The 21,903-nt window shown below is 50.3% G+C and overlaps 1 protein-coding gene across 2 annotated transcripts; it reads right to left on the bottom strand.

The window, feature by feature from the left end:
• Nucleotides 1–198: 198 nt before the first annotated feature.
• On the bottom strand, nucleotides 199–21,440 carry OTOS (otospiralin). Of its 2 annotated transcripts, XM_084778371.1 has the most exons (5): nucleotides 21,389–21,440; nucleotides 1,707–1,785; nucleotides 1,359–1,452; nucleotides 1,162–1,188; nucleotides 199–494 (listed from the first exon to the last, which is right to left on the bottom strand). In XM_084778371.1, exons 3-5 carry the CDS (start codon nucleotides 1,432–1,434, stop codon nucleotides 310–312), a joined length of 288 nt encoding a protein of 95 aa, XP_084634497.1. In that variant the 5' UTR covers nucleotides 1,435–1,452; nucleotides 1,707–1,785; nucleotides 21,389–21,440; the 3' UTR covers nucleotides 199–309. The 2 variants fall into 2 exon arrangements, with proteins under 2 accessions (XP_084634497.1, XP_084634498.1); XM_084778372.1 differs by lacking the exon at nucleotides 21,389–21,440 and having other exon boundaries at nucleotides 1,707–1,813.
• Between the last annotated feature and the right edge of the window lie 463 nt (nucleotides 21,441–21,903).

Consider the following 21,903-nt stretch of genomic DNA (forward strand, 5'->3'; position numbering starts at 1 on the left):
CCAGGTCATTATGAGGATAGAATGACAAGGTGACACCTAAGGCTGAAAGCCCTGGTTGACCCCTATGGATAGAAATCATGCATGTGTCCATTAAAGGCGTGCTCAGCTGTCATTAGGATAAATAAAGCCCAGCTAAATTCCAGAGGGATACAGCGCACACAGGCTCCTTGAAAGAAATGCGCAGGGGTGTCATGCATCTTCAGAGGGAGTTTATTGAGCACGAGGCCCACCCCCTTGCCCACCACTGTGTCTCTGGACCACCTTAGGCTTCACCCAGTGCAGCTAGGTAGGCGGCAGATTGGAAACTGCTCAGTCCTCCTGGTAGGGGACATGGAATCCCAGAGTACTTCCCAGGGGGAAGTGTGCGAAGAAGGTTCTGGCCATGTCCTCAATCTGTGGGTAGGCACCCTGGGTCTGGAAATACTGCACGTAGTTCCAGAAGTCGGAAGTGGAGAAAGGCCAGTAGGGCATGGCTGGTGGCTGTGTGTAGGGATCTGGAAAACACAGGTAAACCTCCTCAGGGCCTGTCCCATCGTCCCTGCCAGAAGAACATAACCCTATACAGCCAGGCCAAGTGGCTGGTGTTCCCAGTGCCTGCCACACGGATGATACCTTCCCAGCCAGGAGTGGAGTCTGAGTCATTCTGAGCATACCTCTTGCCCATTACAGTACCTAGTCTGGTGGAAAAGATAAGGAAGAGCAAGGTGGGGCCTTGTCTGGGGAGATGCTAGGCAGAGAGGCAGCTGGGTGATGGGTGAGGGGCTCAGGCAGCATGCAGATGAGGCTCCAAAGATCACAGCACCCAAGCTCTATAGCACAGGGCAGTCCACTTCGGTGGTACCGGACTTGAGTTGGGACTCCTAAGAGGTCCCAGGGTCTGAGCCCAGGCTGAGGGTGAGACCCTGAGGGCTCAGCCATCTCCCTTCTGCCTGGGTACTCCCACATGGCAGGAGGCAAGGCCAACTTGATGCTGTCCCGGATCCCTCTGTGTGCACAGCTCCCTGCTGGCAACAGGACCTGCATTGTCAATACTCCCAGGAGAGCTAGGGCTCATGCTGTTCTGTGTCTGCCAGGGAGGAGCAACCTCTGGCCCCACCCACCCACCCACCTGCATGGGCTAGTACCTTATGTCAGTGACAGGAAAGACATCAAAAAGTGTACCTGCTTCCTCTGGCATTGGCTTGGCTCCTGCAAAAGGGAAGAAGAACTGTCATCTAAGGCAATGCCTGCATTAACCGCTGCAGACCAAGACAAGGACAGTTTGAAGGAGAGACATGGAAAGGCAAGGCAAGCGAGCTACAGACTACATCCAATCCCAGAGAGCTACGGCTACATCCAATGCCAGAGTGGCTCCTCACCTGCAGGAATCCACAGCATGATGCCAAGGGCCAGCCACCACAACACACAGGCCTGCATCCTCACCGAGGTGCACATCACCACACTCAGGACCACCTACAGCAGGAGGAAGCCAAGGATGCTGCTGCTGCCCCCTAGCTCTAGCCCATGCTAGAGCCCTAAGGGGGACTACTCTTAGAAATCCTAGCATTTTCATAGATACTTCTGTTTCTGTTTTTCCAAGCCATTATTCTGAAGTGAAATCTTATTAATGTTGACTATTTAAGAGATAAATCCCCCGTACCTCCCATCGCACATAGTAGGTCCACCCAGTCTATAGAGAGAACCGCCCAAACCCTCCCAGAGAGTACCTTGCTGCTGGTCTCTTCAAGCCCGATCTGCAGTCTGATGGGGCCACTGCCAATGCCCAGGCTCCTCTTTATAGTAAGTCTGGGGACAAGGAAGGAAGTGTCACCCTCCTGAGCCATCAAACTGAATATTTCATCCTCGGGCAGAGGACTGTAGGTCTCTGTTTCTCCGCTGGCAGGAGGAGCTGTTGGATCAGCTGGGGGAATCAGATCACAGACCACACCTGCCTTCAGTTTTCAAAGCAGAGTTCAGCATGGGTGCATCTAATACCCCTTCTTCCAAGCCTGATAGGAGGCTGCTGAGATTTCTCTCCTGTGCTACAGGTCCCTGTGGATCCCACAGCCTACAGACACTCCCTCGCCCAGGACACCACATTGGTAGAGCAGCCACAGACAGAAAGTGTGAGCCAAGCTGGACCCCTTCCCAAGACCAGAGCTTTCCTCCCAGTGTCTAATGGGGAAGGCCAGGGGATAGATACTGGTAGCCAACAGGAGCCCTTTAGCTCAGACCACTGTGATATCCCTTGGTGGAACCCGTGGCCACCTGTCCGAGTAAGTGTAGCCCCGTGAACCCACCCCTAAGGTCTCAACACCCTGCTGGAGGCAGAGCCTGTATCCAGGTAATATTGCGCCCTGTGGGTCCTAGCACCCTGCTGGATATAGGGCAGGATAAGCATCTCCATTGTTTCTCAACACCCAGGGCTCTCAAGGATTCTGGTACCCTGTTGTGTGGCCAAGGGGTCCCAGCTTCATTGTAATTCCCCCTCAAGTCTCCATCCAAACAATTCATACTTTCCCAAGTAACAGCCTTGACCAGAGAGGAGGGGGTGGTCCAGTAGTACTGGGGTGTAACCACATAGCAGGGAGCCTCTGGGTTTGCAGTTCAGACCCTTGGCCCTTGTCCTCCAAGAGTTGAGGCTGCTCTCAGGGCCCCTGTGGCAGGGTCCCTGAAGCACCTCCAGGCACATGGTTCATGAGAACAATCCGGGCAGCCTAGCAGGCACAGCTTGCAGCCATGAATTACAATCCAGACACAGGGGACCTGGCAAAGGGAACGGGTCTAGTCAGAACCCAAAGGAGCCGAAACCCCCGAGCCCGAGCACCTGGCCATCAGGGTCTGCCAGGGTGTGGCCGCTGCCTGCCTGCCCCTGATGAGCTCCTTTCTGAAGGTAACATGGAAAGACACCTGCGGCAGAAACACAGCATAAAAGAAAATATGCGGTACCTTTAAAACTAGTTTCCTAATAATGCAAGACCGAACTTAGAAAAGTCAGGATGGGGCTGGGAGAGGAGACTATGGCTGTCTATCTATTTACTTTCTCCTCCCTTGCTGGGTGTGTATTTCCTCAACTCAGTACTTTTATGTAAGAAAACTTTAAATAAACAGCCATCAGCTGCTCTCAGTTATCTATGCTGGCATATAGGGGTCAGTCGATCTCCTGGGTCCTCCATATCTTCTGGGACACACATTCTTACCGCCCCCCCCAAGTCAGATCTCTACCCCTACACACTTTCTCTCTACCTGAGTCCCGCGGACTCCTCCTCTCACTGGCCTGGACACCAGAGGCCCTCCCCGCCCCACCTGGAGGACCACTGCCACACAGAACACACGCTTCCTCTGCACATCACCCATCCATCTCCTCCTCCCTCCCCGTCCTCCTGCAGACCACTCTCATGTCAAGAGAGACTGTTAAAATGGCTCAGCGGGTAGAAGTAATTGCTGCTAAGCCTGATTGACCTGGGGTTGATCCCCACACACTCACACGCTGGAAGGAGACGACCCACTCCCACGAGTTATTCTCGGGCCTACACACACACACACACACACACACACACACACACACACACACACACATGACACACCTGCAAACACATATACAATAAGTACATTGCATTTTAAAACCTGTTAAATGCCACCCAGGGGCTTCAGTGCGAGTCCCCTTTAATAGTAGCTAGGGTTCCTTCTAAACTTCTGCACTGGGATGGGAAGGGGTTTGTATCCTCACAAGCTCTCAAGGGCTGAGCCCAGGTACAATGCCATATAGGGTGGGCAAATGAAGCCTGCCCAGAGACTTCTCTGAAACCTGGACGATATCCAGTGCCTGGGAGGCAGTCCCTGTTGCCCTGCCCCACACAGGACCTCCAGTGGAGACATCCAGGACCTCAGGAGTCTGTTTGGGCTGAGGAGGAGATGCTTAGATGTATAAGGTTGGGACAGAGGCCCCTCTGTTACCTCCCATGGCTGTGAGCTTGAAAGGGGCCCATGGTTGCAAGGAATGCCAGTATTGGGACTGATTCAGAGGTATCTGGCTCCCCCTGCTGTCCATCCTAGGACACCACACGTAGCTGTTGGTTAGTCGCTGAGCCTTGCAGCTGCACCTCGCCTGTACGCCAACATGCCAAGCCAACCCTGCATTGCAATGTACCAACCCAACCATCTCTCTTCTCCTAAAAGGCAGAGCCCAGAGTAGTTGGTTATCACCCTTTGAGCTGTCCCAACTTGAGCACAGGTCCTTGCTCATAATTTAAAGTCTTGAGGCCACAGTGCACTGTGTCACTGTGCCTCCTGCGTTCTTGTCCCCACCAAACGGTCAGTCTGTGTTCTGAATACTTCCACACTATTCACACAGCCCTGAGCCGCCAAGCTTCAGGATTAGCTTTTAACTGATCCTAGGTCATTCCCTGCTTCCTGGCCTGTGGCTAGCATAAGAACCAGGGTGGGGAGGGGGTGGCTCACAGCCTGCCTTCCCCAGATGGCAACCTTGCCTCCTTTATCCACAGCCTTGGATTCCCCTTTCATCTCTCAGCCCATCACTCTGTCCTGAATCCTCCATCCTAGAAGGTAACGTTGCCCTACTGCTTGTGTCGTATTATTTGGCACCTGTGGAGAACCTGGGCCTCCCAGGGACTGAGCAGTACCTGACAGACAGACAGGGCTGGGGAGTCTTCTACCCAGACTTGCAGACCATGGGGGTGGTCTCACATCACCCGGATACACAGAGCTGGAATCCAGAGGCTTTGGAAGCCAGACATGCTTTCCCTTGTCCCTCTAAACACGCACTGGCAGATACACTTCCCTCCGGAAGTGTTATTCTTGCTCCTTCAAAGGAAGGGACAATCTGCTAATGTCACCAACATTGGTACTCAAATCCACAGATTCATACCAGACTTGGTATTTTAATGAAAGAGCCTTTTAAACACGATCCCTTGGATGTGAAAAGGGGGACTGCTGGGAGAGCGTTGAGCTGGCTTGGGAAAGCCTGCCAAGGTGGAAGCCTCTACACACCATCACAGTCGATGACTGCGGTGAGACAGGAAACCTAGAAGAAATCTAGAAGGGCCTGAGGGTGAGACAGCAGGTGTCAGGCTATTTGGAGTAGAGGCTCAGAGAAACTCAAACTAGGGTTTGGAGTGGCATGTTTCTGAAATGAGCTCCAGGGGGCGCCATGCTCACAGGATGCTGTGTAGCTAGCCCCCAAGACAGGGTTTGTGCCTTCAAAAGATCAAAGTCTCAGTTCGGTGTCATAAGACTGGTCACTTACAGATCTGAAGCTGAAATAGGAAAGCATGCGATCATCGTTCCTTTAAATACCTCTTTCCTTCCATAGAGTCTCTGAACAGGTCCCAGGTCAGCCCCAGAGAGTACCCTTCCAGAAACAAACATGAGTTACCTGAGACTGTCTCTGTGTGTGTTGGGGTGAGAGGGGGGGTGGGGGACTGAAGGGGGTGAGGGGGAGTGTTACAATGACCACAGGCTAAATACCCACTGCTGAGACCCTTACTCCACCATCAGTGTGGCAGCTGGCAGCTGTTTCTCAGTTGTGGCAAGCCCAGGAACTTCCTAGTGAGATCCCTGGCTCAGTGGTTCGGTTAACCTGACCTGGGGTGGGGATGAGATGGGGGCGGCAGGGAGAAAAATAGGATGCGTGGTTACAGATGAGTTTCAAGCAGTCAGCGAATGCTTTTCTAGTGTAAGTTTTGTGCCTCAAACATCCCCGGGGATCTGCTCGTGCCCCAAATATTCAACTTAGCTGGAATGCTCATCTTCCAAACACCATACACACGCACAGGTGTGCACACACTCGCAATGTGCACAGGCAAGCAGGCATCTATAGAGCAGGGAGAGATATAGGCTGTAGTAGAGGTTGAGACTAGAGTCAGGCCATCTACAGAGCTGCCTAAGGCCAGAGTTCAGAATCATGCCAGCACACCACACACACACACACATACACACACACACACACACACACACACACACACACACACACACACACACACACTCCCCCAAAGAGCGTCTGGGCTGCTGATGGCCAGTGAGTTCAGATACTAGGCCAAGCAGAACTGTAGGCTCATGTTGAAGCCAAGGATCCAGGTGTTGCAGTGGGCTCTGCCCTGACCATGGGAAGCTCCAAGGGTAACTGGTAGGCTTTGCAGTGACACAGAGGGTTAACTGAACCACTGAGCCAGGCATCTCACTGGGCAGTTACTTGGTTTTGCCACAACTGTAACATCTGACAGCTGTCTTCCTGACAGGGGGAGTAGGGTTCCCAGTAGTGGATTTTTAGCTTGTGGTCATTGGTGACCCCCCAACAGAGAGACTGGTCTCACATAAGCCATATGTTTTTGTTCACAGGAGTCTTTATGGTCTGCATTTTTTTTTGACTCATGGGGAAAGATTCCCAGGCACCCAGGAAGGGCTGGTGTTAACCCTGAGCTGTGAAGGATGCTGCCTGAGGCATTTTCCCCCAGGGGTTTCACCAAAAGGGACATGCTGACATAGATCCAAGGATCTACCCAGGATTCCAGTCAGGGGACAGGATGCCTGAAAGACAAAAGGCAACATCAGTAGGAGTGTCTCCAACCCAGTGCTGTGCAGGGCCACTCACTTAGAAGGAGCCCCTGGGCAGACCTGGCCCTCCCACTTCAGACTACTGAAGAGTACGGATCTGCTTGCCATAACATAGCCCTTCCCCCAGCTCCTTTGAACTGCAAGTGACTTACCTGTCAAGCGACATGGACTGGTGGCATGCAGAGCACCAGGTTCTGGACTACAGTCACTGCCTTTCTCACATATATGCCAGGTGTCCTAGCTGGTTTCTTGTCAACTTGACACAAGCTAGCATCCTCAGAGAGAAAGGAGCCTCAGTTGAGGAAATGCCTTTGTGAGATCCACCTGTGAGGCATTTTCTTAATTAGTGATTGATGAGGGCAGGCCCAGCCTATTATGGGTGGTGTCATCCCTGAACTGATAGTCCTGGGTTCTATAAGGAAGCAGGCTGAAACATCAAATTAAATGGAGAGAAACTCAAGGAAATTCTGCTAAAACCAGGGACTAGACAAGGCTGCCCACTCTCTCCATATCTCTTCAATATAGTTCTTGAAGTTCTAGCTAGAGCAATAAGACAACAAAAGGAGATCAGGGGATCCATATGGGAAAGGAGAAAGTCTGTGAATTCCTATTCACAGATGATATGATAGTGTACATAAGTGACCCCCAAAATTCTACCAGAAAACTCCTACAGCTGATAAGCACCATCAGCAAAGTGGCTGAATACAAAATAAACTTTTAAAAGTCAGTAGCCCTCCTGTATGTAAATGACAATCGTGCTTAGAAAGAAAGTAGGGAAACTACATCCTTCATGATAGCCACAAGTAATATAAAGTATCTAAGTGTAACTCTAACCAAGCAAGTGAAAGACTCGTATGAAATAACTTCAAGTCCCTGAAGAGGGAAATTGAAGATGACATCAGAAGATGGAAAGATCTCCCATGTTCATGGATCGGGAAAATTAACATAGTAAAAATGGCCATCTTACCAGAAGCAATTTTACAGATTTAATGCAATCCCTATCAAAATGCCTACACAATTTTTTAAAGACCTTGAAAGATCAATTCTCAACTCCATATGGAAAAAACAACAAACCCAGAATAGCTAAAACAATCCTGTACAATAAAAGATCCTCCAGAAGAATCTCCATTCCTGATCTCAAGCTGTGCTACAGAGCAACAGTAACTAAATCAGCATGGTACTGGCATAGAAATAGGCTGGTTGACCAATGGAATCAAATTGAAGACCCAGAAATAAATCCTCACACCTATGAACATTTTATTTTTGACAAAAAAGCCAAATCCATACAATGGAAAAATATTGCATCTTCAACAAATAGTGCTGGTCTAACTGGATGTCTACATGTAGAAAAATGCAAGTAGACCCATATTTATCACTCTGCACAAAACTTAAGTCCAAGTGGATTAAAGACCTCAACATAAAACCAGATACAATCAATCTGTTAGAAGAAAAAGTGGGGAGGAGCCTTGAACTCATTGGCACAGGAGACAACTTCCAACAGCCCAGGCTCTAAGGCCAATAATTTATAAATGGGACCTCATGAGGCTGAGAAGCTTCTGTAAGGCAGAAGACACTGTCAACAGAACAAAGTGACAGCCTACAGACTAAGAAAAAAATCTTCACCAACCCTACATCTGACAAAGGGCTACTATCCAAAATATATAAAGAATTCAAGAGATTAAACACCACCAAACCAAATAACCCAATTAAGAAATGGGGTTCAGTGCTAAACAGAGAATTCTCAACAGAAGAATATCAAATATCTGAGAAACACTTAAAGAAATGCTTAACATCCTTAGTCATCAGAGAAATGCAAATCAAAACGACTCTGAGATCCCATCTTATACCCATCAGAATGGCTAAGATCAAAAACTCAAGCGACAGCACATGCTGACGAGGATGTGAAGAAAGGGGAACATTCCTCCATTGCTGGTGGGAACGCAAACTGGTACAATCACCTTGGAAATCAATGTGGCACTTTCTCAGAAAATTGGGAATAGGGCTACCTCAAGACCCAGCTATTCCACTCCTTGGAATATACCCGAAAGATGCTCCATTACACAACAAGGACATTTTCTCAACTATGATCATAGCAGCCCTATTCGTAGTCGCCAGAATCTGGAACAGTCAAAGAGTGGATAAAGAAACTGTGGTACTTTTACACCACGGAATGCTACTCAGCTATTAAAAACAAGGGAATCTTGAAATTTGCAGGCAAATGGAAGTAACTAGAAATGATCATCCTGAGTGAGTTAACCCAGACCCAGAAAGATACACATGGTATATACTCACTTATAAGTGGACACTAGCCCACCATGATGTCCCCTGAGAGTCTTCACTCAGCGGGGGTTGGAGCAGATCCTGGGACTTGCTATTGGGACTCCAGGTGAGAGAGGTATGGGAGAATGGGGAGATAGTAGGACCCAGAGGGTTATGGAACCCTATAAGACCTTCAAGGCTGGCAGATTTGGACCCAGGGGTCTGTCAAACTACTGTAGCAACCAAGGACAATGCATGCAGTAAACCTAGACCCCCTATGCAGACCTAGCCAATGGACAGTGCATTCTTGTGTGGAGAGCAAAGACTGCCTCTGACATGAACTCTGGTGCCCCCTGTTTGACCATTTCCCCTTGTAGGGGAGGCCCGGTGGCACGCACAGGAAGGGTAAGCAGGCTATATGATGAGACCTGATAGGCTGTGGTCATATATGGTGTCCCCTTCTGTCACAGACCTAGGGGAGGGGAATAGGGTAAAAGAGGGAGGGAGGGGGTGGAAAGATACAAGTGAGGGGATAACAGTTTAAATGTAATCTGAATGAATTATTTAAATAAAAAAAAAGAAAGCAGGCTGAGCAAGCCAGTAAGCAGCACCCCTCCATGGCCTCTGCGTCAGCTCCTGCCTTCAGGTTCTGAGTTCTTCCAATGAAAGACTATGATCTGAAAGTGAAAGCCAAATAAACCCCTTCCTCCCCAACTTAAAAAAAAGATATTTATTTATTTATTTATTTATTTATTTATTTATTAGGTATACAATGTTGTGTCCGCATGTACAATTGTACAACAGAAGAGGCCATCAGATCACATTACAGATGATTGTGAGCCACCATGTGGTTGCTGAGAATAGAACTCAGGACGTTTGGAAGAGCAGCCACTGCTCTTAAGCTCTGAGCCATCTCTCATGCCCCAACTTACTTTTGATCATGGTTTCATTGCAGCAAACCCTGATTAGGGCACCTGGTTACCTGTTCAGGGTCACAGTATAGACCCTTCCTGGTGATGAGCGTTCCTGGTTCAGGACCTCGAGTTTTAACCAGTGCCACACCTAGCCACGCCTGCTCTCAGGTGGGATTTTCCTTGTGGCTGCCTACAGAAAGGACACTTGATTGAGAGACACCTCCCTTTCTTTGTCTTCCTTGGAGGAAAGGGCTGCCAGGCCTAACTCTTCCAGGCTGTGACCTTCTGGAGTAAGGACCCAACCGCATATGGCAAAAGAACCAGGAGAGGGCAGCCAGCACCACCAGACTGCAGCTCCAGCCCTCCGTGGTCCCCACCTGGGTTTCCGATACCTGTAGTGAGGGCTGGCTATACAGAAGTAGAAGCAGACATACCCTGGTGTGCTTTGGGGGGCAGGGAGGGTTTCTCTCCTTGGGAGATATGACCCCACATGATGGGTCACCCTCAACCACATCCTTTACCCAGCAGCAGACCCGGGGGCTGAGTATATAAACTCAGTGGCATTTGGTTTCCTGAGGCTCTGGGCAGAGCTACTATGCTGAGCCTCCTAACTGCAAGAGAAGCCCCAGGCTGGGCCAGTTGGTTCTCTGTGGCCTGAAATAGATTCATTGTTTGTCCTATTCAGTGCCACATGAAAGCCGGGTTTATGGGAACTGGGGCTCAGCGTGTTTCTCAGGCCAGATGAGGCATCTGGGCAGCGTGGTCAGTCCTGTTGCCCTCGGGGGGCCCCTAGGCTCGGCCTCTGCAGGTCTAGGATAGAGCTGGCAGCAGTCTCCTCCAAGCTTCCTGCTGACCACCCACTGTGCTCCTCTCTGACTTTTTGGCTCTTTTCTCCTGATGCTGGTGGAAAGAGGGAGATGAAAGAGCAGGTCTCCCGTCTGGCTTTGGCTGGCTGTCCTAGATTTTCGATCCGTTGATTCCTCCAAGAAGTAGGTATTATAAGCCCACAGCACGGGGCATCAGGAGGCTCGTTCTGGGCAGAGTCCTGCTAAGCCAAGAGCCATGTCTGAGAATTAAAGGGCTGGATGTGCTTTGAAGCATGTGCTAAATCTGTCTCTGCGGAGGGCCGGGAGGTTCCTGTCCAGCCCACAGCCTTGAAAGCAGAATGCTACTCATTAGCTCCCAGAGAGACAGCAGCAGCAGCCGCTGGCCCCAGAAGCAGGCTGAGGGGTATGTATACGCTGCAAAGGGAGAAAAGTCTTTGTAAAGCCAAGAAGAGAAACAAAATCCTTCGCCTTCCGTGCCCCTCTGTCTGAATGGACACTCAGTGGTAACGACCTAGGTGGATTCTCCCATCCTTTTGAGCTGTCCACTCTGTGCATGACCAGGCTCAACTATAGCCTTTCCTCATGATGGCGTTTCTCATTGGTTGATCCATTTTGCATGTTTGCCAGGTCACTATACCTTTAAATTCACTCACTCTGCCTGACTGTGGAAGCACGTCACTGCAGTGTCCCATGGAAGGCTCTGGCATGGATGCCACTGGCCATCTTCTGAGCCTGTGGTCCTCAAATAGGAACCAATATGGCCCAGCTCTTCTATGTCCTTGATGTGCCACCGTAGGACAGGGACAACCACAGGCCTAGATGGCACTTCACGGTCTATGAGCATCTCTGAAATGAGGCTTCTGTCCTGTTTTAACTCTAGCAGTAAACCCCAGGGTACCCTAGGTTGGCTCTCAGCTCAGATCCTGCCTCGGTGGGGTCTTAGACAAGTTTAAGACAGCTTTAAGTTTTCAGAGTTTAGGTCAACAGTGGTCTCCTTCCACCCTAAGATAGAGGTAAGGCTGAGGCACAGCAAGGAGGCGGCGTCTATACAGCCATACCATCCAGTTAGTCAAGGTGTCCTCTAGGTAGCTGGCTGGGACAGACAGATGACAGGATGACTGTCACCAGGTCAGCATGGTTGAGAGGAAGTTGAGCCTATATGAGGCCCTCCTCCTGCAGGCCTGGATTATAGCTGCCTTCAGTTGACCCCACTCTTCTTCCCACTGTGAGGAATTTTGGGATACCTGTGTCCTGACAGATGTGTTTTGTGTGTGTTAATAGACTTACCAAAGTATGTGGCCCCACTGTCAGGCAAACTGTGGTGGTTTTGGGACAGAGCTTGCCTCTGCCTGTGAAGTCCTCAGAGCACCCCCTCAGGTAGGGCCATCAGAAGCTTCTCTCATGCCATGAATATTCTGAGAGGTCATGGTTCCTGATGTCCCCCTCCGTGGCCCTGCCCCACTGAGAAGCTGCTCCCTGAGTGCCTCCATTTACACCCAAGGGGCTCAGCATGCCTGCTACATTCTGCTCTGGCCAATGGGGGAGACTGCCCCACACTGGATAAGCCTGTGAGGTGACCCTGAGGTTGTGGGGGAGTCACTCAGGACCAGGAGACTGCTGACTTCAAGATCAAATGGGCCTTTACACAGTGCTTTAGGGTACGGCCCTCAAGAAGCTGGCACAGCACACCCACAAAGGACTATGTTTGCTGTGGCTTCAGGAACCACTGGGTTATCAGTGGAAGTCAGCATCACTGAGTGTGGGGCACGGCCATCCCAAGCTCCCCACCACTATCCTGGCTGGAAGGCAGGTTTCTGACCTAGTTCCTCAGAGCATCCTCCTGCCATCCACTAAATAGCCCCATGCTAGGCTACATATAGAAGGTCCAAAGCTTAGGGTTCAGGGCTTGCACCCCCAGTCAACTTGGCTTGTCTCCACACAGGCTTCCTGCTGGCTTTGATTTTGCAGGCTCTTTCAGAGCCCTTTTGGCTAGCAGTGTCCAGGAAGAAAAGCCACAGGAATGTGGCACAACAGCACCACAGCTGCCAAGCCAGCCCAGGCTGTTCCTTCCCTGTCTTTAGCAAGAAAAGCTGAGCTTCCAGCAGCACAGCAGGACATGACAAGATCAGGCGCTAATCCATGTGACTGGGACATCTCTGCCACAAGGAAGCGGCTTGCTCCAAAGTGGCCTTGGAGTGTGCATAAGCACACATACATGCAGGCACACACACATGGACACACACACACACACACACACACGTATGTATATATATATATATATATATATATATATATATATATATTATATACATATATATCCACATATGTGCACATGCACACATACATACATTTACCCATCACAGAAGTGCATGTTCTCTGAGCTACATGACTCTTTAAAGAAAGTTGGACATTCTCTGCCATACTGATGTACCCATTAGTGATCCTGTCGTATTTGCCCTTTACACACAATGTGCACAGATCCATTTTTAGAGGAAGAAACAAAACAAAAGCTTTGCTTGCCTGTGCAGTGAGATGCAGGCAGTGTCCAGCCACGGTCCCCTACATGAGCAAAGCCTACCCAGAATGCGTCTCTGCTTACGTCACTGGGCCAGCCCTCAGAATGAGGAGCTACCCCCCACAGAAGCCAGGCTCCCTCAGATGATGGCCTTGCAGCAAAACCAGGGCAGGCTAGTTGGAGTGGGCATTTTCCACACAGGTACTGACTGTGGTGCCAGGTCCTGGGACCTCAGGCACATGTCAGAGGTGGGATGTCACCGGTCACAATGGGAGAGGTCGCAGGTGTTGGGGACCAGGTTTATATGTCCCCTGTCATGCTTGTATCCTCAACCAGCTCTCCCAGAAACCCCCTCTCTCACAGACGAGTTAGTCTGCTTCAGGTTTTGATCCCCCGAGACTCGTTGCCATGCTTGAGTCAGCTCAGGAGAGCATTCTGCGGCTTTGCATGCAGCTCTGCCTATGGCGATGCTAGCCTGGGCTCCGGGGCTGAGCTGAATGAATGCCCAGAGACAGCCTTCCGCCGACCTGTGCCACAGCTGCTGCTGGGCCTGCGCAGCCTGGAAGGAGTGACCGAGGCTATCCAAGTTCTCTCCTCACGGAGGCACACAGAGCTAGACCATGCTCCGAGCCCCAGTCTGGTTGGGGAGCCACTGCTGCCGGAGACTAGCTTGGTTGTAGAAAAGGCTGGATGGAGACCTCAGATTTGGGAGAAACTGGGCTGTTGGGTGCAGGCGCATCTTTCCTAGAAGGGGTTGAAGCTAGGTGGTCTGCTGCAGAGACCACCAGGGAGTCTGTGTGGGTTTGGACAGATAGGCACAAAACCCAGGAAAGAAGTGCTATGTGGTTGGGTCATGGGTAGCTCACAGTGATAGAGGCGACCCCCGGGGAGAGGAGGGGACAGAGAAAGGACTGGTCTGTGATGGGCCTCTTTACAAAGAGGCAGGAAGATGTGGAGGTTGGAGTCTTCACTACCTGGCATCCCTCTAGAATTCTGGTATCAATGGCCATGGCTTTAATTGGTACTATCTCTAGGCTCTCAGCAACCTCTGCCAGGTAGAAACCCTGAGCCCATGGCAGGCCCTTACTCAAACTTCTGCCTGTGGAGCGGGGACCTCTAACTGCCCCCCCACACACACACACACTGCGCCTCTGCTCTCAGGAGGCGGCCTCCAAGGGCTCCCACTCACCTCATCACTCATTTGACCATCAGCAAGGTGTCTTTTAGAAAATTGATTTTTGGCCAATTTGTCTAGACTCAATGGTCGGTGTGGTGAGTGATGGGCTCGTTCCACATGAAGCATGAGGCCAGCCTCCTCCTGAGAGCCAGGCAGCAGTGAGAAATGGGCAGCACTGTGGCATCCGTGCAGATGGGGCTCACCTGTCCCCGATGCCACAGGAGTCCGCATTGCCCAGCCCACCCTGAGAGTTCTTTGCACTTGTTCTGACGTGAGTCGTCACAGAATTTAGGCTGAAGGTGGCAAGGGACAGGAATATAAGGGATGAAGCCACAGGGTCCATTAAAGCTGTGCAGGGTAGAAGCAAAGGCCGGAAGGAAGCTAAAAAGGGGAGAGGCTGCTACAGCAAGGTTACAGGCAGGGCCTCCAGAATTAGAAACATCTGCTGGAACCCTCTAGACGTGGCTTGCAAAGGGATGGTGGAGGAAGGTGCCTGGGTTTAGATCATCCCAGGTCCTGAGCCTAGAGCCTGCCTCTTTATAATCCTCAGTGAAAACCTTAGTGGGTGGCAGACTCAGAGCAGCACTGATAGAAATGGAGTTTGGAGTTGTGAGTTTCGTGTGCTGCCCAGGCCAAGAACATGCCTCAACCTAGGTGTCCTGGAGGCCCTGGACAGGACGTTAATGATCAGGATCAGGTTAAGCATGAGGTAGGAAGGTGGTGCCTCCTTGCTGTGAGTTAAATTGTGCCCTCCCCCAAAAAAATAGTTGGAAGTTTTAAGCCCTCCCACCAGCATTTCCTGTCCAGTCTCTCTGCTCCCTGACCTGCCTAAAGTGAGAAATCTCTGCTGCTCCAGGGTAGACTTACTACTGCACCCGTGATAGACTCCACTCTCAAGTCATGAGCTCCAATAAATCCTTCCTCTCTCCAGTTGTTTCTTGTCTGGTGTTCGGTCACAGCGCCGGGGACAGTAAATGACAAAGCAACCTTTGCAAATGTCACGCCTCCAAGGCTCAGATGGGAGCAAGGCGTACATATCTGGGTCCTGACCCAGTGACTCCCTATGGTGAGGTCACTCCATGGTCAGTGCTGCTCTGCGAGACCAGGAGTGCAGGACCTGTCTGACCTTTGCACCCAGAACCTCTCCTGCAGGCTCCACAGATGGATAAATGGGGCAGCCACCTGCTAGGCAAGGGGATCAGTCCCACAGTGTGGTAGCCACCTGTAGCGTGCACAGAGGCAAAGCTTTGCTAAAACCACAGATAAATGTTCAGAAAGGATCCCGTGGATATCGAGTTTGGAGGAAGTCTCCTGGTCTCTAGTCCCAACATGTCCAGGACAAGCCATTCTCCACAAGCGTCAGCTGCCTGGGCTGCCCGCTCCCCGTTCTACCACCTGATAGATATCAGGGCTCCAGAGTTTGCCAGGCTCTGTAGCGGGCCCTGGGGAAGAAATGGGTTAATGGCTGCATCCCTCCTCCCTCCCTCCCTCCCTCCCTCCCTCCCTCCCTCCCTCCCTCTCTCTCTCCCCCCACCCCAAGCTGCCACCAGCCTTGACAAATGCAGTCACAGTGAAATTGCTCTGGTGGCCTGGGGCCAGCCAAGGGAGGAGAGCCATAAATCCCAGGTGGAGGCAACTGTAGGAGGACGAGGACAGCTCTCTACAAATGGCACGCTCAGTCCAGTGGCACGTGGCACTTCAGCCCCCCATGACTGAGGGGCCTGGGGTGAGAGAGAGATCAGTGTCAAGCCCAGTGGATGGTGATTAATGAAGGGGCAGACAGCAGGGACCACACAGGGCAGTGTTCTGTGTGGTGACTTTGGTCTGCTTCGATAGCAAGGATATCCACCAGAGACTATGGCACCCAGGGCCAGTGCTGACCTTCTGAGATCTGAAGCTGTTCCCAAGCAGGTCTGTCCATGGGACACCGTAGCACAAGCTTGGTTGCGGTGGCCTCGGAGGAGCCTACAGAGCCAGCTGTTCCCAGGCACCTAACCAGGCAGAGGTTATTGGTAGAAAAACTGGTTCAGCGTCAGAGTAGTGAGTGACCTCATACTAAGTCAGGGCTGAAGGTCCATTTGTCGCCTGGGGTAATGAGGTGACAGTCTGCCACTTCCAGGCACCTATAACATGCTGAGCCCAAGGGTCACGTCTTTAATTTCCCCCATGGTCACTGTTGTTCCATGCAAGACACTGAGATGGAACTCACTGGCCTGGGGTCCCCAGGAAACGGCCCAGGCTTTCCCCCTACACATACATGGTAGAGGTGAAACTGAGTTTTGCAATATATACCAGAGAGTGCCCCAGCACCCTCGTGGCACTTTCACTCAGTAGGTACAAGCCCTGCCTCTTCAAATGAGAAACTGCCAGGCCTCTTGCAGGCCAAGTGCAACAGGAGAAAGGGTCTGAACAGACTCAAGGGAGATGCAGGAAATGGGTCAGAGGGAGCAGCCTTATCCAGTTCTCAGATGTTCAGACTCACCATGCCTGGACCAGCTCCTTGGGGCATACAAACCAAAAGGATGAGGGCATTCCTGCCCAGCAGGCCTGGTTCACCCTTAGGCAGCCTCCAGGCATAGCTCAGGCTACCTCCTATGAAAGGATCTCAGGTGGTCATGGGACCCAGGGTCCCTGGAACAGTGGGGGTATCACAGAAGGCAGGCCTGATGAGGGGAGTCCCTAGTAGTATAATCTTGAGTGCCTTAACTTACCTCCTGCAGGGCCAGTGTGGGTTGGTGAGGCACATGGAGCCCTGGAACTCAGTGAGCAGTAAGTGAGCAGTTTCCGGATGCCAGCCAGTATGAGGCAACAGGATCCAAGATAAATCAGGGCTTTCTTGGGTCTTGGCATCACAAGTACACAGCAGAGTTTCTTGGGATTGCAATGTTAAAGGCAGGGGCTCTCTGCCTCTCACCCAGCTCCTAGGGTCTTCCTGAGTTCAGGGTATTGGTGGTGGTGGTGGTAGTAGTGATGATGATATTGATGATGATGATGATGATGATGATGATGATGATGATGAAGAAGAAGAAGAAGAAGAAGAAGAAGAAGAAGAGGAGGAGGAGGAGGAAGAAGAACTGGGTAAAAACAGCAGAAATACCTTTCTCACAGTGCTGGAGTCCAGAAAGTACAAGGCCCAGGACAGGTACTGACCAGCTTCCTGGTTCAACAACCAGTATCTCCTTACTGACCCTAGACCGAGTCCTCAGCACCCTCACTACAAACTCACTGTGGTTCGCAGGCAGTAAGCACCTCCTCACTGCTCTCTCATGTGGTAAGAGGAGCAAGGCAGAGCTTTGGAGTCGCCTCTGTAAGGGCCTAATGCCACCCTGAGACTCCTCCTCACAGCCTAGTTACCCCTCAGCGTCCCTGTCTCCCGCACTGTCACCTTGAGGAGAGAATTTCATCCGCATAAAGGACACGGCTATTCGTGGGCTATAGATGGTTTCTGGCCTTTGCTTCTCCGCATTTCTTCACCCTAATTAGACCTGAGGGCCTAGGAGCAGGGCACCATCTATTCCAGAAAGGAGCCAGCTTCCAGCCCTTTGCTGGGGTGTTCTGTATTTATCATGGGGGGACTGGGAGACAGGAAGTCTTGGGGACCTAGAAGGAGGACCCATGCTCAGTGTGCTCAATCCTTCCTCTGTCCCTAACTGCTTCTGACTGCTGTTCCTAACACAGGGACATAGGAATGGGGCAGGGGCTCCGACAAAATGGATCTCTCTACTGGCCTGTGAAAGGTGGGCATGCCTCTGCCTCAGCGGCGGGCAGACTTGCAGGCTGTCAACTAGCCTCTTCACTAAGAGTCAGTCGCTCCTCACTTTCAAAGGTGTACTGGTCAGTTGGGTGACTGTTATGGAAGTTTTGGTGCCTCAGTTAGGTTATGTAAACATGGTTTTTTTTGTCTTAATTCTAGGTGTGGGGTATGGGATTATCCACAGCAGCAATTTGCCTCGTGAGGCTCCGCCTCCCCCACCCCACCCCACCCCCAGCTGCTTCTGGTTGCTATTGATGCAGTTTGAGGAGAAGACATTAAAGATATCCTGAAATGAGGACTGGACTTGCCCCAAAGAACCTGATGACCCTCAACAGCAGGAAGTAGCTAAGGAAAATTGCACCCCTTCTCCCCACTAACCTTCTTTCTATCATACCAAGGCTTAGGGGGGGGGGGTCTGGAAGGGAGGTAAAGGTATTAAATAACCCTAAATAAAGTAGGCTTGTGAAAAATCTAAGCCTCCAGGTGACCGTTAGATGGACTCTCTGAGGCCTGGGAATGTGGAAGTTGGATGTGACGACCCTATAAGGGGATAGAATTCAATTGAGTCGTCTCTCGCCTTGAAGACTTTGCCCTGGAGCCCGTGTGTAAGTTCTTAACAGTGCTGCTCTACCCACACAAGCAACCTCAGGACAAATGCCTGAGGGACGGTCTCTAAGGTGAGCGTTACCAGGGGCCATGTGTGGCCATCCTTCTGCACAGAGATAACAGGGATCTTCAGAAAATGCCAAATGTTTGATTTTCTTCAGTCTGAAGTGGAAAGTGGTTAGAATGTGATTTCAAGACTGCTTATTAAGTTGAGATGCATCTCACCATTTTATTATGTCAACAGTATTGAGTCAGTTGCGAAATTTGATTTTCAGAGCCAAGGAAGCAGTTGTTTATATAACTAAAATAATTATATTTTTTAAAGCATATCTGTGGTTAACACGTTTTCATTAATTCAGTTTGGGTTAAAGATTAAAGACTCAATAGTGACAAGACTTTCGTTTGGTGGCTGGCGTGGGCCTGGCTGGTGCCTCCCTGAATCTGGCCACCGAATCCAGCCCCGTTAAATCCCATCCTGGCTGGCGCTTCATTGGAGTTGCAGGAAGCAAATGATGCTGTCAGCCGAATCTTGTGTGAAACAATGATTCACATTTTCCTCCTGGGCCCCACGGAAGAGGTCGTGCTTCTCTTCATCCTGAGCTCTTTGCACATTATTTGTCACTTTGGACTCGAGTCTTATAACTGTGTTTACCAAGGGCAAGCCAGACATACTGAAGTGGGGGTTCCAGTATGTTTATTTCAAACATTCTGAAACTAATGAAGAAGCCTGATACACAAGGAATCTTCTACTTTAAAAAGTGTGTGTGTGCGTGCATGTGTGTGTGCGCACATGTGTGTATGCGTGTGTATGTGTATGTATATGCGTGTATGTGCGTGTATGTGTATATGTGTATGTGTGTGTATATGTGTGTGTGTGTATGTGTGTATATGTATGTGTGTGTATATGTGTGCGTGTGTGTATGTATGCGTGTATGTGTATGTGTGCGTGTATATGTGTGTGTATGAGTTCTTTGCCTGCATGTATATCTTTGTACCATATGCATCACTGGTACCCACAGGGACCAGAAGAGGGCATTGAATGCCCTGGAACTGGAGTTATAGAAAATTACAAACCACCATCTAGGCACTACGAACCACACCTGAGTCCTCTAGAAGAGCAGCCAGTGCCCTTGGCCACTGAGCCATCTCTCCAGTCCCTAGTCTTCTGCTTCTCGTCTTATTCATATGGTTGCCTCCTCAGGCTGTTTGGAAGGTCCAGAATAATTATACTTGTTTTCTTCTTTCATTTAGCTTCTGGGGACTTTTATTTTTACAGGGGAAAACTGATCACTCAGTAACTGTAAATGCAACAGATGCCTCATATGAGATGTTGAAACGTTATGGGAGTGTGTAATAAACAAACAAAAAAAATGGAAGTCTTCCTCAACCCCATCCTTGTCTGGAAAACCACATGAAGGCTTGCCAAGATAGTCTTTTGTACATGCATAATTTATTTTGTGTAACTGAACTCCTTATCTCTGTATTTGTAGCTTTAAGTGATGTTTTAAGACTCTATCTGGGGGCCTGCAAGATGGCTCAGTGGGTAAAGGTGCTTGCCACTGAGGCTGATGACCTGAGCCACCTGATGACCACGGACCCACACGGTGCAAGGAGAGAACCGACTCCCGTCAGTTGCCCTCTGACCTCCACAAGTGCTCCAAGGGACTCATATATGCAAATGCACACAACACAAAATAAATGAAAGAAATATTTTAAGATCCTATTTGAGCATTGACTGGGAGTTTAAAAATCAGGGAAAGAGCGATGGGGGGAGATGGCTGAGCAGTTAAGAGCACACGCTGCCCTCGCAGAAGGCCTGAGCTCAGTTCCCAGCACCCACAGCAGGTAGTGCATAACTGTCTGTACCTCCAGCTCCAGGGAATCCAAGCCTCTGACTCCACGGGCATTTGCAGTCATGTGCACCCTCCCACACACATACACAGAGCTAAAATAAATTAACCTTTAAAATTTGTGGAAATCAGGGCTGGGGTGCACCTGAGAGCTGAACCCCTGCCTGCTGGGTTTGCTCCCTGAGTTTGTTACCACTAGAATGAGGCAGGAAATCAGTTTTAAACCTGAGTGGGGAAAGTGTTTTACTTAACTTTGTTAGTTTTTTTTTTAACTAATGCTTGGGGCTTGAAAGTTAAGACATAATAATTCTCTGATTTATTAAAATTTTCTACTTGTTTTTCTTTTAAAGATCAGTGGAACCTAAAATGATGCTAGACCCACCCCTTTCCTTATTCGCAACACTTTCCCAAACCTACTTTATTTGGGGTTCTTTAATGCTTATACCTTCCTTCCAACCTCCCTACCCTAGATAGGAGAGAAAAGAGGTTAATGGGAACAGGAGAAGTAAACCTTTTTGGACTCAGTTCCTGTGAGCGATTCCCCTGGTGTAGTTGGCAGGATTTCAGCAGGCCAGCAATTCCACCAAAGTTTCTGCTGGAACCTGAAACAGCAGCTGGAACCTGGAGCAGCAGCTAGAATCCGGAGCCCCAAAGCGTTCCCTGGAGCAGTTCTCTCTAGGAACATCTCGAAGTGGAGCAATAAACAGCCAAACAATATGAAGACCCTAAAAGTCCTCCCTCCTGTTTTGGGATCAGAGTCCTTACTACGATGTGTTTCAGCTGGCAAAACCCAAGCCCCCCGCACGAGGTGGTTCGTCTTCTAGTGGATAAACATCACCTGATCTCTCACAAGTCTGTTCCCCATCCCACACTTGGGATCAAAACAAAAACATGTTTACATCCACTACAGCCCGACCCCTTTCTGATCTGTTACCTTCAGGAGACTGACGTGGGAAGAAGGGCTCTGCTTCTGACTCATGCGCTGAGGGCAGGAAGCACAGCCAGCCCTCTGCATCGTAGTTGTGTGCTAGAGTGGCACTTTTAGAACTCAGCTTTTAGTTGGGACACTGGGGTGACATCACCAGCGCTCAAACGCAGCATCGACTGGGGCTGTAACTAGGGACAGGGTTCAGAGGCAACTGAGGTGACTCGCATGTGAGTGCTGTGCAGAGAGGTGACGCAACGCAAACTAGGGCAGGGTGCGTGTGCACGCGCACTTGCAGAGGGAGCTCACAGCGTCCATCTCAGCAGTGTGGTCTTCCAGCCCACAACTTTGTCAGACGTCACTGTGTCTTCTAGTCACTCTCATGTGGTCTCCGTTGCCCCGTGTATCTAGATGATGGAATTAATTTCCCTTTCTTGACCAATTGCACTGGCTAGAGTCTCCAGGGGTGCTGTTAGACAGGAAGACGGGCACCCCCTTTTCTGTACTGCTGATGGTAGTGAGGA

The sequence above is a fragment of the Acomys minous genome (genome assembly GCF_964271855.1).
Source record: "Acomys minous genome assembly, chromosome: 4".
Taxonomy (NCBI): Eukaryota; Metazoa; Chordata; class Mammalia; order Rodentia; family Muridae; genus Acomys; species Acomys minous.

Bases quoted from the DNA above. Each gene is read 5' to 3' on its own strand.
- OTOS (XM_084778371.1), bottom strand. From the start codon at position 1,434: ATGTGCACCTCGGTGAGGATGCAGGCCTGTGTGTTGTGGTGGCTGGCC. The intron at 1,189-1,358 runs GTGAGGAGCCAC...TCCCTTTTGCAG, and splicing joins CATGCTGTGGATTCCTGCAG to GAGCCAAGCCAATGCCAGAG. The intron at 495-1,161 runs GTACACTTTTTG...TGTGTTTTCCAG, and splicing joins GCCAATGCCAGAGGAAGCAG to ATCCCTACACACAGCCACCA.